The sequence below is a fragment of the Nannospalax galili genome, unplaced genomic scaffold (genome assembly GCF_000622305.1).
Source record: "Nannospalax galili isolate Female #2095 unplaced genomic scaffold, S.galili_v1.0 scaffold833, whole genome shotgun sequence".
Classification (NCBI taxonomy): Eukaryota; Metazoa; Chordata; class Mammalia; order Rodentia; family Spalacidae; genus Nannospalax; species Nannospalax galili.
Genome location: NW_008333374.1, coordinates 518,339 through 545,606, shown reverse-complemented (window position 1 = coordinate 545,606; position 27,268 = coordinate 518,339). Strand labels below are relative to the sequence as shown.

At 49.3% G+C, this 27,268-nt stretch overlaps 2 protein-coding genes across 3 annotated transcripts in view; one reads left to right on the top strand and one right to left on the bottom strand.

Moving 5' to 3' along the window:
• Gapdhs (glyceraldehyde-3-phosphate dehydrogenase, spermatogenic) overlaps nucleotides 1–12,260 on the bottom strand; it is a 17,767-nt gene extending 5,507 nt beyond the window's left edge. The window contains exons 1-4 of the mRNA XM_008828019.3: nucleotides 12,194–12,260; nucleotides 6,393–6,504; nucleotides 3,102–3,198; nucleotides 2,838–2,944 (exon numbers count right to left, since the gene is read on the bottom strand). Of these exons, the coding sequence (XP_008826241.1) occupies nucleotides 2,838–2,944; nucleotides 3,102–3,198; nucleotides 6,393–6,504; nucleotides 12,194–12,260 (383 nt within the window). The remainder of the gene's footprint in view (nucleotides 1–2,837; nucleotides 2,945–3,101; nucleotides 3,199–6,392; nucleotides 6,505–12,193) is intronic.
• An 8,036-nt stretch (nucleotides 12,261–20,296) lies between these two features.
• Nucleotides 20,297–24,747, top strand: Sbsn (suprabasin). 2 transcript variants are annotated; one of them, XM_008828020.3, is made up of 4 exons: nucleotides 20,297–22,076; nucleotides 23,328–23,393; nucleotides 23,517–23,561; nucleotides 24,575–24,747. In XM_008828020.3, the coding sequence occupies exons 1-4, from the start codon at nucleotides 20,448–20,450 to the stop codon at nucleotides 24,596–24,598; spliced, it is 1,764 nt and encodes a 587-aa protein (XP_008826242.1). In that variant the 5' UTR covers nucleotides 20,297–20,447; the 3' UTR covers nucleotides 24,599–24,747. The 2 variants fall into 2 exon arrangements, with proteins under 2 accessions (XP_008826242.1, XP_008826244.1); XM_008828022.2 differs by having other exon boundaries at nucleotides 20,361–20,801.
• The last annotated feature ends 2,521 nt before the right edge of the window (nucleotides 24,748–27,268 follow it).

Below are 27,268 nucleotides of genomic sequence, written 5' to 3'. Positions count from 1 at the left end.
GAGGACAGAAGAGGCCATCAGATCCCCTGGAACTGGAGTTATGGACAGTTGGTAACTTCCATGTTGGTGGTGGGATTCTAACCTGAGTCTTCTGTAAGAACAGCCAGTATTCTTAACCAGTGAGCCATCTCTCCAGCCCCCAAGTAGCTTTTATCAGATGCACCCCATTTCCTGCCTTCTAAGTTGGGGGCACTTTAATCCTGCAGCAATTTTTGAGTTGGTATGAGGCATAGTCAGCTCCATCCAGGAGTGCTGGGCACTTCCTGTAAGGTTCAGATAGCCCTGCCCCCTCACCAGCAGGGTCTCAGGGACTTCTCATGCTCCTGAGAAAAGGGAATGGAGCTGATAAGCACCCTGGTCTTTGAAGTCAAGAGAAGCAGACTTTCCTCCACTGTTTGGCCAACACAGCAGGCTTCCCCTTTGATCTCTAAAGAGAACACATTTTAACTGTCCTGCTCTCCCATTTCTGCCTCCAACTTTAAAAAAAAAACAAAACATCTTCCCGCCTTCTGCAGGAAGCAGAAGTCTCCCTTTTTAAAAGACAACCCAGGGTAGACATTTTCCCTACCCAGAAGGGAATCTGTCCCATGTGTTCCTTTGCTAATAAACTCTGCTTTCTTCTGATCAACCCTATTCGTCATACAGCTACTTTTTATCTATCACTCCCCCCAGACTCTCATGGCCCCACCTTCCTGCCTACAGGGCTATTTTGAAGGTCCATTTGGCTGCAATGACCAGAGAAGACAACTATAATGTAGACTATGCCAGTACGTTGTCATGTGCTATTTGAGCTCACTGAGAAGCTGGCTCTGGAAGCTGGGTTGGTTTTCTACTTCGACCCAAGCATGTTCATGTCAATGATTCTCGGAGTTCCTTGTCTGAGGACAGGCTGGCCCCTCCCTAACTCTGTGACCCGGAGGGAAGAGAACAGCAAAAAGCCCAAGAGTAAAAAGCATCATGACCTTTAAAACAGCCAGTCAGTAAACCATTTCCAACAGAGGTTACTGTTGTTTATCCCAGGATATAAAAGTGCCTACAGGGCCAGGCATTGGTATCACATACCTTTAATCTCAGCACCCTGGAGGCAGAGGCAAGCACATCTCTGTGAGATCAAGGCCAGCCTGGTCTACATAGAGAGTTCCAGGCCATCTCTGGCTACATAAGTGAGACCCTACCTCAAAAAACCAAAGCCGAAACAAAGTGCGTACAAGTTTGATAGAGAAACGAAGTTCAGCCATGTGGAGCTCAGACTTGGAGAGAGAGCTCAATCAGGACTCCAGCTGACTGCCTCAACTTCCCCAGGGCAGTTTCTGCTAGACGTTGTGAGCCCCTGATTTGATGATCCTATCTCCATCTGTTGCTATTTGTTCTGGAAGCCTCACCTGAGGAAATGCTCTGCCCAGGACACTGCTGGGAACTCCAGCTGGCTGCCGTAATGGGGCTTTCCCAGTTTACTTCTGCTGGGTATTTTGAGTACTTGATTTGATATTTTGCTAGGTAGCTATCCATCCATTCTTTGCTACATATTCTTTTTGGGGAGAGAGGGTGATCTTTTTGAGTCAGGGTCTCCCTGTAGCCCCAGCTGGCCTTGAACTTGTTATGTAGACCAGAGATCCACTTGCATCTGCTTCCCAAGTGCTGGGACTAAAGGTGTGTACCACCACACCTGGCTCGAGCTATGTATTCTTTTACTTTGGCTTGCTATATACTTAATGAACTCATTCAAAACTCCAAGTGTGGCTACCATAGAACCTTCTCCAGGCCTTACAGAACAGCAACATTGGAGTGGAGTTGCTGTGTATAGAAGGTAGGGGAGGGAGAACGCCTCAGGTGGCAGAGTGATGATGCCCAGACAAGTGCAAAAGGACTTGGAGTGACTGACAAGAGCCTGTCCTGCTGAAATTGCTTTCGGGGTCATGATTTCAAACAGGTCAAACTGTATTCACTGAGTCCTGGTCCCTCCCTTCCCTTGACTCTATCTCCCCACTACCTATGCCTATCCCCGAACGTGTCAGACCTTGTCCCCTGCAAGTTAAAATGGGAGACAGAGTGGGTGTGCAGGGGAAGGAGTTAGGAGACCCTGCCTGAGGCTGCAGAGGGTTGACTTTTCTCTGTGTGTATGGTGGCACATAATGTTAATACTTTTTTTGTTTTTTGAGACAGGTTTTCACTATAGTCCAGGCTGACCTGGAACTCCTCTTGCTTCTCCTGCCTCAGCCTCCCTAATGCTGGCATTGCAAGTGTGCCTGGCATGTTACTGCTTCTGATTCGCAGATTCTAAATCTATCTGTAATGAAGGGAATGGTGTGAGATGAGCACTAGAAAGTCAGCCCTGCCTGGGTGTGAGAGGTCCAGACCCAAGGTCCCCACAGATGATGACAGGGCACAGAAAGACTGCAGGGTGGGATGCATAGTGTGTGGGGGACATTGGGATCTGGGGCCTTATTTGGGGGTGCTGAGAAGCATGGGGAGCTTAGGTACAGAGGAGTAACCTGGCTCAGTGAGGTTTAAAAGGCCTCTGGAACTGCTTGGTAGCAATTGGCTCTATGGCTATGGAGAGGAGGGGGCTGGGGGCTGCTGGGGAGGCAGGTGCACTGTAGGCATAGTGAATCCGTATGCTTATGAGAACACATGAAAATGTGGGTTAAATACAAAGTACTCTTGAGAACAGTGGGGGGTCTGGAAAGTGAAAGTTTCTGAACTATTTTAGGGGTCCAAAACTTCTCTGAAACAGTAGCCTCTCTCCAGACAGTAGCCAGAGGCATGTACAGTCTGGGGCGGGGGTAACAAACCCCAGCCTGATGGTGTCACTGAGGTGCATCCAACATTGTCCTTACCACTGGTACACGTTGATCTCATGGTTGTCCACGACCAGCTGTCCATTCTTGTGCTTCACACTCCCCTTGTATCTGCCATGGGTAGAGTCGTACTTGAACATGTACACCTGCAGCAGAGAGTGGGGTCTAGTCTTATGGTGGCACAGCAAACAGCAGAAGACAATTCTACCTTGGCGAAGGTCCAGTGTTGCAGCTGGAAGCCTTCCATGTAGCTGCTGGAACCCTCTTCCCCATTCAGGTCAACCCCTTGCTGGTCCCACTCACCATGTATTCGGGGTCAATGAATGGGTCATTCACTGCCACCACCTTAATGCCCTTCTCCATGCAGACTCGAAGCACCAGGCGACCGATGCGTCCGAATCTGCCCACAAAGGGACATACAGACAAGGGGACAAATGAGAACAGGGTGATAGAGATGCTGTGGTTTCAATGTCCCCACCAAAGCTCATGTCTGTGTCATCACCAATGTGGGTGGTATTAAGAGGGTGGAAACTCAGGGTCAGCTAGATGACTCACTGGGTAAAGGTGCTTGCCATCAAGTCTGACAACTTCAGTTTGATCCCAGGGACCCACATGGTGGAAGGAGAGTGCTAACTCTAGCAGGTTGCCCTTTGACCTACACCTCTTACAGCCTCACACCCACACCCACACTGAAAAAAAATGTAATAAAAATAGGGGGACTGGAGAGATGGCTCAGTGGTTAAGAGCACTTGGTTGCTCTTTCAGAGGACCCAAGTTCAGTTCCTAGACCCACATGGTGGCTCACAACTGTCTGTAACTCCAGTTCCAGGGGATCTGATGCCCTCTTCTGGCCTCTTTGGGCACTGCATGCACACAGTGCACATACATATAGGCAGGCAAACACTCCTACACATAAAACTGAAAGATTTTTTAAAAAGAGAGACTGGGCCTGGTAACACACACACACCTTTAATCCTAGCACTTGGGAGGCAGAGGCAGGCTGATCTCTGTGAGGTCAGGGCCAGCTTGGTCTACCTAGTGAGTTCCAGGACAGCTGGAGCTATAGGAAGACTCTGTCTCAAAAAAGACATAAGTTAATTAGTTAATTAATTAATTAATTAATGGAGAGAAAATCCTCTTGTGGTATTAACAAGTATGACTTAGGGAATTAAAGTTAGTTGAAGTCATGAGGGAGGGGGCCCCATGGTGGCATTAGTGGCTTTATAAGAAGAGAGACCTGAGCTAGGCAGCTACTTCTGTCTCTATATGATGTTATTCGTGCATTGCATTGGGTCTCTGCAGAGTCCCCACAAGCAGGAGGGCCCTCATCAGATGCACCCTGTTGACCTTGAACTTCCCAGCCTGCAGACTGTAAGAAATAAGTTTCTTTTCTTTTAAATGATCCAAGCTTAAGTATTCAGGGATAACCAACAGAGTAGGGCAGGAGATGAGGCTCACTCAAGGGAACTAGGTCCTCAGTCTGGGTAGGAGAACAGCCACTTCTGTGTAGACCACTGTCATCTCTTGCGCATGTAAGCTTGTCACCCTAGTAATCTGCATTTCCATTTCTAAGCCCCATCCATCCTCTGCCTCCTACTCACTCTCACTCGTTTTTTGTTTTTTTTTTTTTTTTTTTTTTTTTTTTTTTGAGACAGGTTCTCCCTGTAGCCACAGCTGGCCTGGATACACTATGTAGACCAGGATGGCCTTGAACTCATAGAGATCCACCTGTCTCTGCCTCCCAAGTGCTGGGATCAAAGGCGTGGGCTACCACGCTCGACCTGCTCGCTCATTTTTATCCTTTCTTTTTCTTCTTCCCTCCCCTATGCTCCTCTCTCTCCTCCCTCTATTTCTCCCTTTTTTGTTATCTACTTTTAACTTTGATTTTTATTTGTATTATTTTTGTGTGTGGTGCTGGAGATCAAACCCAGGGCCTTGTGCATGTTAGGCAAGAACTCTATCCCTGAGTTACACCTCCAGCTCCTTTTTGTTTTGTCCTTTTTTAAAACAATAACAAGAACAAAAACCCAGGATCTCTGGGCATTGCATGACACAGGTGCACTTACATACAATGAAGGCAAAACACTCTACACATTAAAAATAATAAATAAAAGCCGGGTGTGGTGGTGCATGCCTGTAGTCCCAGCACTTGGAAGGCAGAGGCAGGCGGATCTCTGTGAGTTCAAGGCCAGCCTGGTATACAGAGTGAGTTGCAGGCCAGCTGGAGCTACAAAGAGACCCTATTTCAAAAGACAAAACAACAAAAAAATTTTTTTACAACCTATCAGTTAAACATGATCCATACTTTTTTTTTTTTTTTTAAAGACAGGGTTTCCCTGTATTGCCTACATGTAGGTAAGTGCACCCATGTCGTGCAGTGCCCGCAGAGGACAGAAGAGGCTGTTGGATCCCCTGGAACTGGAGTTACAGACAGTTGTTAGCTGCCATATGGGTTCTGGGATTCAAACCCGGGTCTTCGGCAAAAACAGCCAGTGTTCTTAACTGCTGAGCCATCTCTCCAGCCCCCATACTTTTTTAATGGTGTATGAATGTATTGCCTGCATGTATGTAAGTGCACCCATGTCGTCCACTGCCCACAGAGGTCAGAAGAAGGCATCAGATCCCCTGGAACTGGAGTTATGAATGGTTGTCATCTACTTTGTGAGTGCTTGGAACCAAGCCCACGTCCTCTTCAAGAGGAGCCAGTGCTCTTAACAACTGAGAAATCTTTCCAGCCCCCAATGATCCATACTTTAGAAAAATTTACTTTTATATGTATGTGTGTGCCTGAGTGTATGTATATGTACCACATGTGTGCAAGTGTCTGAAGAGGACAGAAGAGGGCATTGGATCCCCTGGGTCTAGAGTTACAGGTGGTTGTGAGCTACCATATGAGTTTTGGGAATTGAATCCTTATCCTTTGCAAGAGCAGTAAGTGCTCTTAACCACTGAGCCATCACTCCAGCTCTGATGATCCATATTCTTTCCCATGATGCTTCAGGTACCCAAGGGAGTCCCTCAGCCCCCCCCCCCAATCCTTTCCCCCCTCACTTGTTTTTACAGCTGTGCAGACTTCTGGGCTGTCTTAATACACTGAGCATGGCCCCTCCATCCCAGAGCCATTGCTTGACCCTCTTGCCTTGAAGACCTTCCCCAGAAAAGAGACAGCTGGCTGCATATTGTCACTCAGCCTCACTCCGACATCCTGTGGCCCAGCCAGAGCTGTCCTTTTGGGCCTTGGTAAGATCTGCACGCCTCACAGCCTTGAACTGCCTTGAACTACCTTGGTTTTGTATTTTTTTTTTTCTCTTTTTGAGGCAGGGTCTCCCTGTAGCCCCAGGTGGCCTGGAACTCTCTATGTAGACGAGACTGGCCTTGAGCCACCTGCCTCTGCCTCCTGAGTGCTGGGATTGAAGGCATGTGCCACCATGCCTGACTTTTATCCCCCAGAGAGGGAGCTCTCTGAGGGCTGGCCTGCCCCTGCCAGCCCAGTGAAAACCAGAGGGATGCCCCCAGCCCCCTATGACCTGAGGAGGCCATGACCTTGGTTTCCTGGCTAGTTCTGGCATCACCTCAGGCCTAAAGCCAACTCACCCATTGATGCCCACTGTCAACTCTCTAGATGGCTTCTTGGGTGGTGGGGGAGGGGAAGGTGGTGGAGGTGGTGGTGGCGCCTCGGGCTCAAGTGGGGGTGGTGGCCTGATCACTGTGGGAAATGAGAGAGTTATGAAGGGAGGTAGTGAGCTGGGTCACTCCGTACAAAGAAGGATGGGGGAAAGGTGAACCAGCTCAGTGGGTAAAGTGCTTGCTGATAAGCCTGCCAACTGTTTGGTTCCTGTAGGACAACAGCTTCCATAAATTGTCCTCTGACTTACACACACACACACACACACACACAATTTTAAAAAAAGAAAGGGAAGGGAATGAGCCATCTGTCGTACACAGAACCTTTGGGCTCCCAGCCCCTAGTAGTCAGCTGTATAGCCCAGTGTTTCTCAAACTCACTGAGACACAGGGCAAGGGTTGGGAGGTTTTAAGATACCAATGTCAGGGGTCCCTCCCCTGAGCCTGTAATTCAGGGTGTGTGTGTGTGTGTGTGTGTGTGTGTGTGTGTATGTGTGTGTTTAGCAGTTGCTTGAGGTCTAGTCTCTGTGTTTAGCCTCTCCTCTGTGAACCATTCCATACTTACTAGTAGTTCCTTCCCTCTTCCTCTCCTTCCTTTTGAGACATAGTCTCGCTGTCACCTAGGGTGGTATGGAACTCTTGGTCCTACTGCCTCAGCCTTCTCAGTGTTGGGTACAGGGTTTTTTTTTGTTTGCTTTCAGTGCTAGGATCAAACCCAGGACCCTCCAAATGTCAATCAATTGCTCTACCACTGAGCTACAACCCCACTCTTACATGCTAATAGTTCAAAAATAATTTAAAAAATTTTTTATTTATTATTTTTATTTTATGTGTATGCGTGTATTGCCTGCACCCGTGTTGTGCGATGCCCATGAAGGTCAGAAGAGGCTGTCGGATCCCCTGGGACTGGAGTTATGGACAGTTGTTAGCTGCCATGTGGGTGCTGGGATTCAAAAGGGTCAGCCAGCCTGGGCTACATGAGAACCTGTCGAAAAGAAGCAAAAACAAAACAAACAACCAAAGGAAAAGAAAGATCTTTCTTCTTCTTTTTTTTTGGCCTTTTTGATTTTTTTGGTCTCTGTAGCCCCAGCTGTCCTGCAACTCACTATGTAGAGCAGGCTGGCCTTGAACTCACAGAGATCCACCTGCCTCTGCCTCCTGAGTGCTGGGATTAAAGGCATGCGCCACCACACCCAGCTCAAAAATAATTTTAAAAAATTATCATTTTTTATTTTAGTGTATGAGTGTATGCCTGCATGTATGTAAGTGCATCTGTGTTGTGCAGTGCCTAAGGAGTTCAGAAGAGGGCATTGGATCCCTTAGAACTGGAGTTATGGATGGTTGTTAACTCCCATATGGGTGCTGAATCTGAACCTGGGTCTTCTTCAAGAGCAGCCACTGTTCTTAACCACCAAGCATCTCCCCAGTCCCTCAAAGATCATTTCTTGAACTTATCTGATAGTGAAGTTCTGTGATCCCCAAATTGTTCTGATAAGACTCACTCAAGGAAGCCTCCTTCTAGAAAACTCTGACTTAGTATCGAGGCCCAGGAATTTCTTTTTTTCTTTTTCTTTCTTTTTTTTTTTGAGACAGTTTCATTATAGCCCAGGATGTCATCATCCTGGAGAAGAGGATGATCCTAAACTTCCAAACTCCTTATCCTAAGTGGTAAGGGATAAAGGTGTGTGTCACCTCACCTGACAGGAATTCAGGAATTCTGTTTTTTTTCTTTTAAAAATGTTTTTATTGAATTTTTGTGTATTTCATACAGAACATCTCATCAGTCTTAATCATCTTTATACCCCCTTCTCCACTGGTGCCCTCCCATAGCCCACCCCCCCATGGAAATTCATACATTCTGTCATTTGTGTTAAGATCTATTGTGTCAAGTTAGTGTCTCTAGATGTTCCTCAGTGCAAGTTAATCTACTGAGTTCTAGTCAGCTTATCTAGAGTTCCTCGATTTAGGAAGATCAGTTCCTCACCCAGCAGTAATCAGTTGCCAATATTTCTCTAGCTAAGATTGGGGTCAGCTGTCCATTTCCCCAGTTCTATGCTGGGTTTTTGTCTGCTTGAGTTTGCGTGGGACTTGTGTATACTGACACCATTGCTGTAGGTTCATATGAGCAGGGTCCCAGGAGCTTGTAGGGCTCTATTTTCATGTGTTCGCACACCTCCTCCCTGGGTCTTACAGTCTTTCTACCTCCTCTTCTGTAATGCTCCCTGAGCCCTGGGTTGGCAAAGTTTAATATAGAGGTCCTGTCCAAAGACCAGCATGCTGTAGACTCAAAGTGTAGATCTCTACACTTGGCCATTTGTGACCTTTTGTATTCCTAGGCCTCTATTACATGAGGGACCTTCATTTATGAGAATTGACTGATTCATTAGTGTCCTCTTTACCCCTGTTCTATGTTCTGTGAGTCTTAGGTGTAGAAGTTGCATTATAGATGTGTTACTTAGGCCTGGGCAATTTGTAAACAACGTGTGTGACCAGTTGTGGTACTTGGTAATAGTCTCTGGTGCAAAAGAAGCTTCTTTGATGAGTGGTGACTGGGATATTTGTCTGTAAATATAAGGATACATATTTTGAACATAATAAGAAATTATATCAGCCTAGGGATGTGACAGTCTTGGGGTTTTCTCTAAGGTCTGTGACCTCTTCAGCCATGTGTACTTGGTTATGTTTACAGTACCACACTTGAGTTTCCTCCCATTGAGTAGACTTTTAGTCCAACTAGGTAGCTGTTGATTGCCCCCAGGATAAAAGTGCCACTATTGCACCAATGTCATATGCTGTGTCAGTAACTGATGTGGTTATTTGGTCTTGAAGCTGATGTGGGCCATTGATTGATGTTTTCCTAAGTGAAATAACACAGACTCAGAAAAACAAATGACATATGTTCTCCCTCATGTGGATCCTAGCACCAAATCCTTATAGTGAATGTGTATCTAGATGTAACTGTAGGAACCAGGATAATGAAAAGGAACCAGGGAGGTAAAGGGATAGAAAGAACCTGAGAGAGAAGAATGGGAGGAGATAAGTGCTACTAAGGGAGAAATGGATAAATGTGGGGATATTTAAATGAGAGGGGGAGGGAGGGTTATACAAGGAATCTTGGGGATAAAGGGTAAGAAGGAGCTCAAGGGAGATGGGACCATAGGAGACTGGTATTATCACGGGAGAAATGGGGAAAATGAGGACACTATAAATGGGGAAGCCATGGTGGAAGGGTTAGGAGCGGGGGGGTGGGAGAGAGAGAGAGAGAGAGAGAGAGAGAGAGAGAGAGAGAGAGAGAAATAATGCCTAGCTAGTTTTAAAAATCCAGAGGCAATCATATTATTCCAACAACCTAATGACAAATTACACGTACACTATATCTACATGAGTTCATGTGTATAGCTAAAGGCTACATAACGACACAGGGCCAGACAGGAGAAACCTTCCTTTGAGTTGTTGGCCAGGGTGGTCCAAGAGATTCCCAAAATTACAAGGCTTTCACCACAGTCCTTGCTGGCCTCCTAGAACTTTAAGGTAAGACCTACTGCTGAAGACAGGACACACTCAGACACAGGATTTGGAGCAATGGAGCTGAAGCTGACCTGGAAACCACCTCCCTGAGGCTAGCTCTCACAGCTTTGGAGAGCAATGTGAAAGTGCCGAAGGAATTGTGCTTCTTAACAGTGCTCAGGTGGCTGTCACCATGAGACACAATGTATGACACTGACCTCGGTGGACACTGCCCCTGGCTCTCCATGCACACCCACTCCTGCACTGAAAACCCTTGTGTCTGGAGGTGTGCTTCTGCCTGGGCTATGGCTGAGGGCCTGAAAGGAGGGAGGGGAGAAGCAGAGCCAGCAGTCAGCACACCTGGGTGGCAGAAGCTCTTAAGCTGGGCAGTCTGGCCTGGATGCCAGCCCTGGCTTAGCCACCTGCCGCTGTGTGGTCTTGGGGAAGTCAACGAACCTCTCTGGCCCATTTTCTGGATGTTGAATCTTACCCTTCATCCAGAAGCTTCAAGGGTTCAGGGAGGCCTGAAGGCCCTCCAGTGGGAGCTGACTGTAATGGAACTGGCCAGGAAGTCTGGTATTCAGAATATTCAGGAGGACTGGAGAGATGGCTCAGTAGTTAAGAGCACTTGCTGTTCTCGAAGAGCACCCCAGTTAGTTTCCTAGCACCCACATCAGGCAGCTCATAACCACCTGTAACTCCAGCTCCAGAGGATCTGACGCCCCTTTCTAGCCTCCATGGGCACTGAACTCGTGCACACACACACAGACATACATAGACAATTAAAAATTTACAAGAATATGCCAGCTCCAGAGGATCTGACGCCCCTTTCTAGCCTCCATGGGCACTGAACTCATGTGCACACACACACAGACATACATAGACAATTAAAAATTTACAAGAATATATAGGAAGAAATGAAGAGGAGGGGGAAGGATGTTAGTGGGAATAGCCTCAGCCCAGGGAATCAAAGGCACCCTGAGGTGGGGAACTAGATGGGGGGCCAGCTGGCCTGTGGCTCCCTGACCTCTCCCTGCTGCCACACTCCTGTGACTTGAGATTGGACTATTGTGTTTCCAGTTGCAATGCATGTCCATCAAGGTGTTAGTCAGTGTTTACTACTGGCAGTGACCTTGACGTCATTGATGACCTTGAGGATACTTGTATTCCTGAAGTTTTTGTTTGATGGCTCAGCCTGTAAAGGTGTTTGCAGCCAAAGCTGATGACTTGGGTTGGATCCCAGGGACCCACATGGTAGAAGGAAAGAATGACTCTCCTACGTGTCCTCTAACATCCACATGCATGCTGTGGCACATACACCCCTCTCCAAATGTTAAAAAAACAGAAAACAGAAAAAGAGTTCAGAGATTTATCCACTAGGGTTGGGAGCTAGAAATCCGAGCTGGGCCTCTCCTCCCCTGAACCAGTCTTACAAACCAGCTAGCTGTACAGAGGGACATGAAGCTGTGTTCACAGGGCAAGCAGATCCCTGGCTCTTTGGCCCATCTACTACTGTGTCTTCTGGAGTTTCTTGGACCCTAAAGTCCTGCCAAAGGGAGGTTCCCAGACCCACCCACCCACTTGTGGGAAGTAACAACTCCAGGGTGAATCAGGCTGGGGGGCTGCACTCCTGGGGGCCCAGGCTTCCTCTGGTTGGAGCATTGGGCACATGTGCACACTCCCTCTGGCTGGGTGGGGCAGGACATGCCCAGTGGCTAGAAGCAAGAGCATGCAGTGTCCTAAGGGCCTGGGGAGAATCCCTACTCCACCAGTCCTGGGTTGGGAGACCAGGAAGGTGCTTGCCCTCTCTTAACCTCTCTTAACAGGGAACACCCAGGCATCACCTGGTGGCTGGAGGCTTCTGTGAACACAAGCCCCACACACCTGTAAAGCTAGCAGCCTGGTCTGGAAGGCTGCAGTTGTCCTTGACTTTTGCAACGCAGGGAGGACAAAGCCCACCAGCAGTTAAAGCAGCCCCTGTGTTGGTCACATCAGTGCCATGTGGGAAACACACCTGCCTAAGACCTCCTGGATGCTCCTGTGAACAGTCCTCTCCCAGCTCCTGCCTTGTCTCGGCCTCTGCTGCTCCCCTTTCAGCTCTTAGGAGCCCAAAGCTCAGCCAGCCCTGGTAGCAGAGTCCCCATCCCACCAGAACCACTGAGGAGAGGGAGTCAGGACTCTGTGAATGGCCTGTGTGTGGCTGCAGGGACTCCCAGACCCCCCTTTTTTCCTCTTCCCAGGGTCTCCCCCAAAGTCTCCCTCACCCGGACATGGCTGTCGCTGTAGCTGGACAACAGTGACGTTGGTGAGGACAATGTCACGTTTCTGCATGGCCTAAGATCTCATGGCCTGGGTGCCTTGGGCCCCTCTGGTGTTTCTGAGCTGTGACTCTCCCAGGGGTTAGTGGTCCCAGAGCTTTTGATGATGTCACATTGCCCGGTGATGTCACAGAGGGGTTGGTGCACAGGCTGGAGGCTCCTGCCTACCTGAGGTCTGTGAGGAGCCCACAGTGGGCCCTTCAAGGCGGCCCTCTGAGTTTGAAGGGGAGTCTACCTGTGTGTCACAGACCCTCACAGCTGCTTTCTTGCTTTTGCTCCTTTGCTACATTTGCTCCATGGTATTCCTGGCTTTCTGGGGAGTTACTCTAGCCCTTTCCTTATGGCTAGAAATGCTTAGAACTCCCCGTCCCCCCCATCTCCACCCCTACCAAATCTTCCTTCGACTACCTAGGATTCCCTCTGATGCTGTCCTTTAAGAGAGACCCTTCTCACCATTGTAGATGAAGGGGAGGAAAGATTGTAAGAGCCAGAAGTCAGGAAGGACAGGAGCAAAACAGTGTCTTCTGGCCATGACAGGACCGCTGTGCTCAGGAACTCACAGCAGCTCTGGTTCCCTGCTCAAGATGAAGGCAGTCAACATTCTATCATGATGGGGGAGGGGCTCAGGATCCCCCACCCCTGCTGAAGAGCTCTTGACAGTTGATAGCTTCTGGAGGAGGCAGACCAGTTTTTTTGAAGGGTGTGGACCAAGCTCTAGTGGATGGCACCAGTCCCATGAGTCTATGGGTAGCACAAATTGGAATCAGTGGGTTTAACAAAAAATGGTGACAGGAAGTTTGGAGGGACTGGGAGTTTGGGGGTGGATCTGGGAGGAGTTAGGAGAAGGAGTCTAGGATGAATATCACCAAAATACATTGCATATATGGAATTCTCAAAAAATGCAATAAAATGTTATATTAAAAAATCCAGATTGGGGCCAGGCGTGGTGGCACACGCCTTTAATCCCAGCACTCGGGAGGCTGAGGCAGGTGGATCTCCGTGAGTTCAAGGCCAGCCTGGTCTACATAGTGAGTTCCAGACCAGCTGGGGCTACAGAGAGACCCTGTCTCAAAAAGATCCCCCCCCCACAAAAAAATCCAGATTGGTGTCTGGCATCTGGCAGCCCAATACTCCTATGGGAGTTGGGAGGTGGAGGCAGGGGAATTGTCTAGAAGTTGTTGACTAGGTAGCCTGGAGTACACAGCACCTAGAAACAGCAAAAGACACCCTGTGTCCACAAACTGAAAGGGGTGGGACCTTGTCTGCCTTTGTCACTTCTATGTCACATTGAGTTGGACACTAGAGAATGTTCACTCGATCAATAATACAGTTTTACTTTACAGAGTTTGAAAGAAAAGACTAATATTTAATGTTTCTTACATTCCACCATGTAGGTTCCAGGGACTGAGTTCAGGTCATCAGGCTTGACAGCCAGCACATTTATTGGCTGAACCGTTTTTCCAGCACTCTCTGGTATTTTCTGATACCCAGTTTTAATTTTTTAAAGATTTATTTATTTTTATGTGTTATGAGTGTTTTCCCTGCATGCATGTTAGTGCACTGTAACCACAGAGACCAGAAGAAGGTATCAGATACCCTGCAACTAGAGTTATGGACCATTGGGCCATTAGGCAGCATGTGGGTGCTGGGAACTGAACCTGGGTCCTCTGCAAGAGCAGCCAGTGCTTGCAGTTGCTGAGCCATCTCTCCAGCCCCTAGTCCCCAGTTCTAAAGTAGTCTCTAAGTCATGTCTTCTCACAGCAGCTGTTCTTTTCTTTTTGGTTTTTCTCTAGTTAGCATCTAGTTACTGGTTTCCTAGTTCTGTGTCTCCCCCACTGGGGTCCAAGTGCCCACTGGCTGTGTATTATGGAGGTTGTGTAGTCACACTTGTGTCTCCAGCCCCTGGAAAGGGTCTGACACAAAACAGGCCTCTTTTTTCCCTTCTCTTCATTCTTCTCCCCTTCTTCCTCCTTCTTCCTCTTTCGCCTCTTTCTTTTCCTCCATTTCTTGAGACGAGATCTCACTACGTATGAGGCTGATCGTAAAATATTTTATTCATTATTTTTTAATTTTATGTGTATGAGTGTATTGCCTGCATGTGTGTAAGTGCACCCAGGGCATGAAATGCCTGCTGAGGTCAGAAGAGGGTGTCGGATCCCCTGGAACTGGAGTTGGACGGTTGTAAGCCATCTGTGTGTGCTGGGACTCAAACCCCAGGCCTCTGCAAGAGCCCAACTTAGGCTGGTCTTTAATTTGCTCTGATTCTCCTGTCTCAGCCTCGAAAGTGCTGGGATTCCAGACCTGCACTGTCATGCCCGGCTTACGAAGCAGGCTTTCAGGAAGTGCCTAGGAAAGAGCAAGGGGACAAATGGCTGTCTCCCCTCAAGCCCTAGGGTGAGGGCTTGTCAGTGACTCACAGGCATGGCACCTTCACCTGCAGGGCCGGTTGACACGCAGCTGTGACCAAGGGGGTGTGGGGCTGTGCTCCAGGTAGGAGTCACCATCCTAGAAAGAAGGGTGGAAGTCAAAATCTCACATAATGACATAATCTCTTCCTTGTCCAAACACCAATGGCAACTTGGGTTGTCAAGCACTAGCCATGGGACAGGGATTGGTGAGGTCATCCCTTGCATGGATGGCTCTGGAGAATTAAATTGAAAAGAAATTGGAAGATGCCAGGCATGGTAGCACGTGCCTGTAATCCCAGTTACTTGGAGGCTGAGGCAGGAAGATCATAAGTTCAAGGCCTGCTTGGGCTACAGAGTGAGTTCAGTACCAACCTGGGCAACATAGATTGTCTCAAAAGAAAATGTAAAAGGACTGGGAACGGTGGTGCATGTCTCTAATCTCAGTATTTGGGAGGCAGAGGCAGGAGGATCAGGAGCTCAAGGCCATCCTTGGCTACACATTGAATTTGAGGAGAGCCTGAGCTACATGAGATCTTATCTTAAAAATAAATGAATAGGGGCTGGAGAGATGGCTCAGTGATTAAGAGCACTGGTTGCTCTTCTGGAGGACCCAGGTTCAGCTCCTAGCATCCATCTGTAACTCCAGTTGTAGGGGAATCTGATGCTCTTTTCTGGCTTCTGTGGGCATTTCATGACATGAGTACACTTACACACATGCAGGCAAAGCACTCATACACATAAAATAAGAACAAATAAATTAATAAATTAGCTGGATGTGGTTATGCATGCTTTCCTCCTCCTGCTCCTGCTCCTCCTCCTCCTCCTCTTCCTCCTGCTCCTCTTCCTCCTGCTCCTCCTCCTTCCTCCTCCTCCTGTTCCTCTTCTTCTTCTTTGGTCTTTTTGAGACAGGGTCTCCTTGTAGTGGGGCAGGCCTGGAACTCATTATGTAGACCAGGCTTGGCCTTGAACTCGGGAGATCTGCCTGCCTCTGCCTCCCGAGTACTGGGATCAAAGGTGTATAGCACCATGCCTGGCAGTTATGCATGCTTTTAACACTACCATTCTGAAGGTAGGGTCTCATTCTGAAGGCAAAGGCAGGTAGATCTCCATGAGTTCCAGACCAGCCTCATCAGCTCTAGGCCAGCCAGGGGTATATAGTGAGACCCTGTCTCACAAAAACATTTTTTAATTAAAAAAATGTAAATGGGTAGAGTATAGCTTAGTGGTAGAACACTTGCCTTAGCATGTGTGAGAAAGGGAGGGTGTGTGTGATCTAGATGCCATTAGGGAAATTTTCCTTTGAAAGTATAAATGATCAAAACTGGTTTGTTTGGGCTGGAGAAATGGCTCAGTGGTCAAGATCACTGACCACTCTTGCAGAGGACCTGAGTTTGGTTTTCATTACCCATGTGGTGGCTAACAACTATCCATAATTCCTGTTCTAGGGGATTCAGTGCCCTCTTCTGGTCTCTTTGGGCATTGCATGCATGTGGTACACTCACATGCAGGCAAAACACTTATACACATGAAATAAAAATAAATAAATAAAAACAAAAAACCTGGTGTGGTGGCACATGCCTATCATCCCAGCAGCTGAAGCAGGGATTCCAGCTTCTCTGCTAGCCTGAGAAACATAGAGATATCCTGTCTCATAAAACCAAAACCAGGGGGCTGGAAATATGGCTCAGTGGGTAAAAGCACTGGCTGCTCATGCAGAGGACCTGGGTTCAACTCCCAGCACCCACACGGTGGCTAACAACCTTCCATAACTCCAGTTCTAGAGGATCCGACACCTTCTTCTGACCTCCACAGGCAATGCACTCATACACATAAAATAAAAATAAAAAATAAAATATTAAAAATAAAACCAAACCAAAACAAAAAACTTCCCAAGAACTGGGTATGGTGACTCATTCCTATAATTCCAGCACTCAGGAGGCTGAGGCAGGAGGATTGTCATGAGTTCAAGGACAACCTGGACTACATGATATGCTCCAGACCCGCCTGGGCTACAGTATGAGACCCTGGCTCAAACAAAACAAACTGACAAATAACTCTCAAAAATTGGGTGCAAGAAATGACAGATCTGAGTAATAAATAACAAGAGAAGAAACAGAAAGAGTCATGATCTACTTTCCCAAGGGCTGGTTCAGATTAAGGCAATGGGTAGATCCACTATCAGGGAACAAGTATTTCCCATTTACTAGCTAGGCACCTACTCTACTAACTGTGGCAGACCCTGGCCTTAGCCAGAGCTTGGAAGCCAGGTGCAGCCCTTCTAGCCTGAGCCAGGAAGCCCTAGGCAGCCCCACTGTGTAGAGGGTTCTGGGTAGGGCACCCTTGGATGGGCAAATACCCTGTGTGAACACATGCTTCATACTCTTGTGGGGTGCTGTGACGTGAGGTGTGATGGCCAAACTCCTGAACTTCCGTTGGCACTAAGGAACCAGCATAATCACATTACCCATGCCAACAGAGGCTGCTGTCAAGAGGAGAAATAATCACAGACCAGTTTCAGTTATGGAGATATAGATGTTAAAGTCCTGAATCCCTTAGCAAATGGGAATAGAGGGCTGAGAAGAGGTGCTGGGGCTGGTAGAAGGAGGAGGAAGAGAGGAGAGAGGAGAGAGGAGAGAGGAGAGAGAGAGAGAGAGAGAGAGAGAGAGAGAGAGAGAGAAGAGGAGAGAAGAGAGGAGAGAAGAGAGAAAAGAAAAAAAATGGAGTGGTGGTGTATGTCTCCCATCCTAGCAGTCGGTGCTGACAGAGTCAGGAAGATCAGGAATTCAAGGCCAGCCTCAGCTACATGAGTTTGAGGCCAGCTTGGGCTACTCAAGGCCTCATTTAAAAAAAAAACAATACAAAACCCCAAATAAAGCCAAGAATAGAAAAGATGGGGTGTATTTGAAAAGGGCAGGCCTTCCCTGTCAATTTTGGGGTGGGTCAGGATGCTGAAGCACAGCCCCCAGCCTTCCCTGCCTGGTGACTTCCTGGTCTGTGACCTTCCATCATTAGGGATGCTCAGGACAGGGAGAGCCACACCTGAGGGTGCCCAGAATTCTGCCTTTGTCACTGGAATGTGAAACTGGGAAGCAGATCAGCTTTACCGAGGTGGCCCGATTAGCTAGCTACCCTCTGCTGGCAGAGCTGGGGAAGGGCAGAAACTCCACCAGGATCCAGGATGCTTGATTCTGGGTGGAGTTGTTAGTTCTCTGAGGGGACCACCTTGTGTCCTTGTTTGAGCAGAGCCTGAAAACACGTGCTGATTCTCAGCCACACCTGGACACCCACACACATAACTCTACCACCCCCACTGGCACACACCCTGCACGTTCATACCCAGCCTGCCCACTGCCACCCCCTTGCTCAGCCTCACCGTTGGCATTAAAACCCAAATATCTTTCTCCCCTGCACCCAACTGTTCCCACCCACTGGCTCTTGTTTGCCTCCTTCCAAACTAGTCCCTAGGTAGCCACCTGCCAGCCACCGCATGCTATTCCTTTTAATGCACTTCAGGCCCCAGCCCAGGCTCCCAGCCATTTTCCCCATAATCTGAGCCAACAGGGCAACACTTGAGGCTTCAGGTCAGGGCTTTGGAGGCCCCCTGGGAAAAAGGCAGGAAGGAAAAGGTCCTGGCCCCCAGCCCACGTGCTTGAGACAGCTCCCCGATGCAGCAGGACTCCGAACCCCTCCCCGGGGCTGCCTCAACCGGCTTTTCAGGTGACACTGCGTCCTCTCCCATTCATGGCAATTAGCCCCCTGCCCTTGCCCACGGGCTGGGAGGCAAGAGACCTGGGTTCTGTCATGAGCATGTGATCCTGGTTCCCAAATTTGCAGCCCTCTTCTAGAGATCCCATGCTGCTCTAGGGACTCAGGTACCCTTTTCCTCCAGCACCCAGTGAGACAGGCTTAGACTCTTCCCTTGGCTTCTAACCCATCTATGTGTTTCATTTATAAATATTTACCATGCCCCAGCTAATGTTCCAGAAACTGGGACTCTAGCAGTATCCAACACAAAGGCCTTATTTGCTGGCAGTTTACAATCAGGCAGGTCAGACACACTATAAAAAGTAAATATGATTTCAGATGGCGATAAGTGCTGTGGAAACAAAAGGCTGATATTACAGAGCATAATCGTCAAACCTGTAATGCCATATTGTGCTTAGGGATGGTCAGGGAAGGCTTTCTGAGATGCCAGCCTTTGAACCAGGTACAGAATAAATAGAGTCAGCCACGTGAAACTCTGACTTCTACATTCTAGACACGTGCAAAGCCATGGGGTAGCAATGAGTGAGGGGTGTTTGAGGTGTTGAGGCCAGGCCCATGTGACTGAAGCAGAGAGAGAGGTAGGGTCAGGGAACTGCCCCCAGCTCCTAGAGGCCTCTTCTCCTCCCTGACTGCTCCCCACTTTTCCAGACTCTTCCTGCTGGATAAGCTGGATGCTTAGATCCCTAAGACGGGCCATGGGGTTGTCAAGGATGGAGAGTGCCTGAAGGTGGGATCAAGAGCCAGTTGAAGAACATTCAGGTTGTTTCCTCAACTGGTTCTTGGAAGTTTTAGAGACTGCAGAGTGTGTGTTCCTGGATAGGACTCCTATATTAAACCTCACCCACCCATGGCTCAGGGACCATTTGGAAGAGGGGGCAGAAAGATTGTAAGAGCTGGGGTTGGTCCATGAACACAGAGAAACAGAGGTTTTCAGGCCACTGGAAGCTTGCTCATGTGAGCTTGAGGCAATGGTGGCATCATGCACAAGACCCATGCCAACTTGGACGAGGGCCCAGAGTGGATCAAGGGAAATGGACAGTGGGCTGGCCCTAGCCTGGGAACTGTTGGCAACTGATTACTGCTGGGTGAGGGAGTAGATCTTCCTTAAGATCTCTATATAGAGAAGATGGGGAGTAGGTGACAGTTGTATTAAAGCTGTATTAAAAAAAAAGATCTCTGTATAGGTTGGGCATGGTGGCACACAGCACTTGGGAGGCAGAAGCAGGTGGATCTCTGTGAGATTGGGGCCAATCTGGTCTACATAGCAAGTTCCAGGCTTGCTAGGGCTACAGGGAGACCCTGTTTCAAAAAGGCTAAATAAATAAATGAATAAATAAATAAATAAATAAATCGATCTCCAGATAGGCTGACTAGACTACAGTGGATGAACTTTTGCAGAAGGACATCTGGGTACAAATGCTTGACTGGATAGGACTTAACATGTATGACAGAATGCATGAGTTCTGGGTGGGAGGGGTATGGATTGGGGAGGGGGTCTAAATTTGATCATGAAATACACAAAAGCTCAATTTTAGCCAGGCATGGTGGCACATGCCTTTAATACCAGCACTTGGGAGGCAGAGGCAGGCAGACCTTTGTGAGTTCAAGGCCAGCCTGGTCTACATAGTGAGTTCTAGGACAGCTGGGGCTACAGGGAGATCCTGTCTCAAAAAGACCAAAAAAAAATTTTTTTTTTAAAAAAAGAACCAGGAGCTGGCCAGTCACTGAGGATGGAAAACAGGAGGTGGCTAGGCAGGGCAGAACTATCTTCTGGGGTGGAGGACCTGAGCTGGGCATACAGCAAAGATGCCAGGCTCTTCTCTGAGTGTGACTCATCTTGTGTTCCTCCTCCTTTTAATTGCTCAATCCCAAATCTCCCTGGGAAATACCTCCCTGACTGGGGACGAAGTCAGTGTCTCACAGGGTAATTGAGTCATGAGGGGTGGAGAAAAGAGAGGGAGGCGGATGATAAATAGGAGCGTCACTCCCCAGGCTGCTCTCTGCATCCTCAACACCTTCCCAGCAGCATGCATCTCAACAGTTTTCTCAGGTCTTGCTGCCTCCTACTGTTCCTGGGGGCTCTGCCTGCCTGGGCAGCCCATGATGACCCCATTGAGAAGGTCATAGAAGGTTTCAGCCGAGGGCTGAGCAATGCAGAGAGAGAGGTGGGCAAGGCCCTAGAAGGCATCAATAACGGAATCACTCAAGCTGGAAGGGAAGTGGAGAAAGTTTTTAATGGACTTAGCAACATGGGGAGCCAGGCCGGCAAGGAGGTGGAACGCGGCTTGGACAAAGTATCCCATGGCATCAACAATGGCGTCGAACACGCAGGAAATGAAGCAGAGAAGCTTGCCCATGGGGTCAACCACGCTGCTGGACAGGTTGGGAAGGAGGCAGACAAAATGATTCATCATGGGGTCCACCATGGGGTCAATCAGGCGGGCAGTGAAGCAGGGAGGTTTGGTCAGGGAGCCCACCATGTCACGGGGGAGGCTGGGAATGAGGCTGGGAGGTTGGCTCAAGGGGCCCACCATGCTTTTGGTCAGGCCGGGAAGGAGGCAGACAAGTTTGGCCATGGGGCCCACCATGCTTTTGGTCAGGCCGGGAAGGAGGTGGACAAGTCTGGCCAGGGGGCCCACCATGCTGTTGGTCAGGCCGGGAAGGAGACGGACAAGTTTGGCCAGGGGGCCCACCATGCTGTTGGTCAGGCCGGGAAGGAGACGGACAAGTTTGGCCAGGGAGCCCACCATGCTTTTGGTCAGGCCGGGAAGGAGGCGGACAAGTTTGGCCAGGGGGCCCACCATGCTGTTGGTCAGGCCGGGAAGGAGGCAGACAAGTTTGGCCAGGGGGCCCACCATGCTTTTGGTCAGGCGGGGAAGGAGGCAGACAAGTTGGGTCAGGGGGCTCACAATGCCTTTGGTCAGCCTGGGAGGGAAGCAGAGAAGTTTGGTCAGGATGGTAGCCATGCATTTGGTCAGCCTTCAAAGGAAGCAGAGAAGTTTGGTCAGGGTGTCCACAGTGGCTTTGGGCAGGCTGGGAAGGAGGCAGAGAAGGTTGGTCAGGGGATTCACAATGCCTTTGGTCAGGCTGGGGAGGAGGCAGAGAAGGTTGGTCAGGGGATTCACAATGCCTTTGGTCAGGCTGGGAAGGAGGCAGAGAAGTTGGGCCAGGGAGTTCACCAGGCCTTTGGTCAGGCTGGGAAGGAGGGAGGCAAAGTGGTTCAGGGGGCCAATCAGGGACTTAGCCACGCTGCGATGGAGGCCCAACAGTTTGGCCATAGCCAGGGCCATGGTTATTATGTGGCAGGGCAGGCAAGGCAAGAGGGAGACAAAGCAGTCTATCCTGGGATTAGCCAGGCTGGGAAGGACATGGAATGGTTTGGCCAGGGTGTCCACCATGCCTTTGAACAGGCCGGAAAGGAAGCAGACAAAGTGATTCAAGGGGTCCACACTGGGTTCAACCAGGCCGGGAAGGAGGCAGAGAAAGTTGGCCAAGGGGTCAACTATGCTGCTGGTCAGGCCGGAAAGGAAGCGGAGAAACTTGGCCAAGGCGTCCACCATGCTGCTGGCCAGGCCGGGAAGGAAATGGACAGGTTGCAGCAAGATGTTCATAATGGGGTCAACCAAGCCAGCAAGGAGGCCAACCAGCTGCTGAATGTAGGTGAACAGAGGTGGGGAAACTGGGAAGAAGGGGGCTCGGGGAGGGAGAGGCTAAACTTGGGACATTTGGGGAGCCCAAGCAGCCTTGGTTTGGTGAAAGAAGCTTGGGCAGTCACAATACTTTCTTCCTCTCCTTCCTTCCCCATCTCCATTACTACAGAGCTGGTGGCCAGCTGGTCAGATGGATTTGACCATCTTATTTGCAAAAACCCCACCTGAGACAGGGTGAAAGGGACCAGTCCCTCCATCAGGGAGCTCTCCTCCTAGATAAGGGGACCAGACATGTTCCTATGAGGCAGTCAGCGTAAAGGTGGTGACTCTCAGATACCTAGATAAGGAAACTAAAGCTCAGAGAGACTTAAGGGGACTCTTTGCTAAGGTTACATGATGAGTGCCCAGTTGGTAAGATGCAGATATGGAGTTCTCTCTCAGAACTTTCTGATTGGCTGACTGGGTGGGTAGTGGGTGGCTTCTGGAGAACTCTCCTACCCATTTCTGTAGAGAGAACAGATCCTGGAGGTCAGGCAAGCCACACCATTCACAAGGGAGTGGACACCAAGGAGGGGAGGCTGGGGACCAGCAGCAGGCTGATTCCCTCATGGCCCAGATGCCCGTTCTCCATACTCCATAAGCAGCCACTGGGATCAGCAAGCTGGGACACCATCCTTAGGATGGGTCTGGGGATCAGAGCCCAGAGCCACATCTGCTGCCCAGAGGAAGCCAGGGAGGGTTGGGTAGGGGAGGAGAGGATTGGAAAGAGCCTTGGGTGGAGGAGGATACTGTGTGAGACCACCCAAGTGGAGGCAGCCGGGAGTGGGGGTGCAGCTGGGGAGGTTCTGTCCAGTGACATGATGAGGTCAAGGGCAGGGATGAGCTGAGTTAGACTTGAGGCTAGACCATATAGAAGGGTGCTTAGAAGTCAGGGATGAAGGTAAATAGAGGTTCTGGTATTTGTGTGGGTCTTCTGAGTCCCCCTTCTTTAAGATGGGGAACATTTCCCTAATGCTGAAGTAAAGGGAAGCTTGGGAGAGACCAGTCAGCAGCAGACAGACACCATCCCTAGAGTTCTACCCAGGTCTCACAATTCCCATGACAACATGAGCTTTGGATTCTGTCTTAGGACAGCAAGTGAGGGACACAGAGGGTTAGCCTGGGCCTCCCACTCCAGCCCCAGTCATCCCAGAGGGGCGATGGAGCTCCCAGGGAAGAGTTGAGGGCTGGCAGTGATGATCTGGGCTTTGTCTACAGGGCGCTCATCAAGGCGGGTACACAGGCCAGCACGGAGGGGCCGCAACCACTACAGCAGCATCTGGGGTGAGTCTCTGGGTGCGACTTGGATTAGGACTGGGGTAGAGAGGGGAGTGGAGATCACTTGAGGTTCTCTTCAGGATAGGGGTTGGATGGAGGTCGGTGACTGACTTTGTCTTTGAATTCCAGGCCTCGGTCAACAAGCCATTCATCAACTTCTCAGCTCTGTGGAGGGTGAGAGCCCACACAACTCTCTCTCTCTCTCTCTCTCTCTCTCTCTCTCTCTCTCTCTCTCTTTCTCTTCTCTCTCTCTCTCTCTCTCTCTCTCTCTCTCTCTCTCTCGTTCTTGCTCTCTCCCATCTTGAGTCCCCTCACCATAGCCTGCTTTCGGACAGCTTCCCTTTGGACAGACTCAGTCTCTGCAAGAGACCATCCAACCTGTTCTCCCAGCTCTGATCCTTTCTTTCATCACCAGCTTGCAGGTTTTGGGTGCTTTCCAGTCTCACTGAACAAACATAAGCGGGCAGAAATGAGCTCTGAGGCACTTGCACATCTGGGAGACAGGGAGGGCAAGGCTGCAGTAACCATCCTTCACGTGCCTGTCTGCCTGTTGGGGCTCTTCATCACCCTCTCCTTCCCAGCAGCTGGCTGCTTTCCCTCTTTACCAGCCCTCCTGTGAATGTCTTTGCTACCCTGCCCTGTTGCCTTGTGTGGTTGTGCTGGGTAGTGGGTGCTTGGCAAGTACTGGGCACTCTTTTTTTTTTTTTAAGACATGGTCTCCCTGTAGCCCCAGCTAGCCCAAAACTTGCTATGTAGATCAGACTGGCCTTGATCCCACAGAGATCCACCCAATTCAGCTTCCTGAGTGCTGGGGTTAAAGGCCTGCACCGCCACACCTGGCATTTTTGCGGCGGGTTGGAGCGGGAGGGGTTGTTTTTTGAGGTGGTGGGACTTCTGCCTTCTCCCTGGCTAGAGTATAAAGCCCCCATGGAATCCTGGTCCCTACTCCAGACCCACTTTCCTTTGTCCTTGGACTACAGGGACTGTCAAGGACCTTCTGAGGTGAAATGGACGGCTTCTTCCTTAACGACCTCCCTTAGCCTATCTCCCTGGGAGGCCTGGCTCCTTACTGTCCCCCAAATAAACAGCTGGTCTCCCTATCATTTCTCAAGAGTGGAACTTGGAGGAAGATCTCAAGCCCCTTCTGGCTGTGCACCTGTATTCACCCCTTCTCTCCTCTCTTCCAGAGCATCGCCAACATCATGCCCTAAACTGATGCCCAGGCAATAGAACACTCCTGTAGTCACATCAGCTGACATGGCTTGGAAGAGCTGGGGGTGGGGGACAAGCTTCCTGGGGGTCCTTAAGTGGGCTACGCTGAGCTCTGTGAATAAACGTGACATATTGTCCTCTCTCATCATGACTGACTGTGCTCCCTAGAGAGGGACCGGCAGGGTGGGGGTGGGAATGAGGGACTTGGCATGTTTTCTTGTCACTGGGCTAAAGGAGCTGGGAATCTGCTTGCACTAACTAGATGGAGAGTTGGAGACTTCAGGCTTGAAGAGGGCAGTTCCCAGGGGTGAACCATACTTGGCTAACATACAAATTTGTGCTCAGTCCTAGGATGGGCACCCGGGTAGGGAAGTGACTGCTGGTGGGATGTGTGGTACCCAGGGTAGAACAATGGAAGCTTGTGCTCCTTGCACAATGAAGATGTGCTGGGATTTTTCCAGGCATGACCTCATCAAATCTTCCAAGCACCCAGTTAGGTAAATGTTCTGTTACTGTCCCCATTTAATAGGAAGACACGTGGAGGCTTGCTCAGGTTGGAAAACACAACCAAGGTTAAGTAGCCAGTTAGTAGAGAGAGAGAATCAGCCTCAGAGTTGCAGACTCTCCTCTGTTTGGGAGATAGACAGAAGGAGCACGGGTGGGGACACAGAAGGCCCTGGGGGTTCAGACCCATGGACCACCCAAACCTAGAGGAGTAATGAGAACAGCCAACATGGGGTCACCACATGTGAAGCCTCTGGATGACCATTTGCTTCATAACCTAACACAAGTCTGTAGCCGTTCCATCAAGTGGTTAAGGAAACAGGCTCCTCAGGGCGAGGGCTTTTCTGTGGTTACCTACAAGAATGCATCTGGGCCCCAGTGTGTATATCACAGAACATCGCCCCACACTGTTGCCCTGGTCTCCCTCCCACTTCCCCAAATCCCAATCTGGGTGCGAGAAGGGCTGCAATGTAGTCCAAGGCAGCTGTGGCAGGCCTCCTCCTGTGTCAAGCAGGTGAGGGTGTCTGCAGGCAAATGCTACAATCAACACTTCCAGTCTCCCAAGTCCAGCCCTCCTAGGAATATGGCTAAGACAGGGTGCTTGTCCCAGGGGAATCCGGCCTTTCTGGGGAGACTGTGAAAAGAAATGCAAGACCATAGGCTGGGATGCAGCTTTGTGGCACAGTGTTTGCTTAGCACCCCCTCACCCTGGCACCACTTCACAACTAAATGACACCCCAGGGCTCACCAGAGCCTATGTTTGCCCAGTGAAGGAGATAGTCCCAACACTTTATATTCACCACCTTTTTTCTTATTTTGTGGAATATCATCATTTTATTACATCTGATTTTTGTTTTTTAATCTTTTTTGAGACAGGGTCTCCCTGTAGTCCCAGCTGGCCTGGAACTTGCTATGTAGACCAGGCTGCCCTCAAACTGACAAAGATCTGCCTGCTTCTGCCTCCCCAGTGCTGGGATTAAAGGCGTGTGCCACCACACCCGGCTTTACATCTGATTTTTTGTTGTTTTGTTATTGTTGAGACAGGGCCTCACTTTATAGCCCTGGCTGGCCTGGAATTCTCTAGGTAGACCACACTGGCCTCATACTTAATAGAGATCCACCTGACTCTGTCTCCTGGGTGCTGGAACTAAAGGTGTACACCACCATGCAAAAACTTTTGCTCTTCCACCTCTACCTCCTGATTGCTGGGATCACAGGCATGTACCACCACACCTGGCATTGATATATTTTTTATTTTATTTTGTGTGTATGAGTATTTTGCCTTTGTGCTTTTAAGGAGCCTATGCATGCAATGCCCATGAAGGCCAGAAAAGGGCATCAGATCCCCTGGAACTGGAGTTACAGATGGTTGTTAGCCACCATATCAATGCTGGGACCTGAACCTGGGTCCTCTGCAAGAGCAGCCAGTTTTCTTAACTGCTGACCCATCTCTCCAGCCCCATCAATATATTTTTAAATGCATTTCAAAGAACATTGCTGACATTTGTGGGTTGCAGTTTGGCAAATAGAGTCACTTGCTCACGCCAGATACTTGAAGGCCTTCTCTGTAGTGGACTCTTAATACCGGACTTGTCCTTTATAGTAGGAGCCCTAGAGTGCTGTTTTCCAGAGGCAGTATTCTGTTACCAAGTAAACGCTTGCACTAAGTCTTTTTAAAATTACATTTATTTGTTTGTTTGTTCATTTACTTGTGTGGGCACATGTGCCACAGTGAACAAGAGGAAGGTCAGAGGACAACTTGCAAGTCAGTTCTCTCCTTCCACCACATCGGTCCTGGGGATTAAACTCAGGTTGTGAGGCTTGGTGACAAGCCCCCTTATCTGCTGAGCCATCTCATTGGTCCTTGTGTTCTCTATCTCTTTTTCTTTTATTTATTTATTTATTTATTTATTTATTTATTTAATCTCTATGAGTGTTTTGCCTATGTGTATATAAGTGTACCATGAGCATGCAATGCCCACGGACACCAGAAGAGGGCATCAGATCCCCTGAAACTGGAGTTACAGACTTGTTAGCGCCATGTGGGTCCTCTGCAAGAGAAGTCAGTGCTCTTAACCACTGAGCCATCTCTCCAGCCCCCAGCACTTACTATTTCTATGAAGATTTTCTTGGCAGCCTTGCTCACATGAGGAGTCCTGAGGTAC

Bases quoted from the DNA above. Each gene is read 5' to 3' on its own strand.
- Sbsn (XM_008828020.3), top strand. From the start codon at position 20,448: ATGCATCTCAACAGTTTTCTCAGGTCTTGCTGCCTCCTACTGTTCCTG. The intron at 23,394-23,516 runs GTGAGTCTCTGG...TTTGAATTCCAG, and splicing joins CCACTACAGCAGCATCTGGG to GCCTCGGTCAACAAGCCATT. The intron at 23,562-24,574 runs GTGAGAGCCCAC...CCTCTCTTCCAG, and splicing joins ACTTCTCAGCTCTGTGGAGG to AGCATCGCCAACATCATGCC.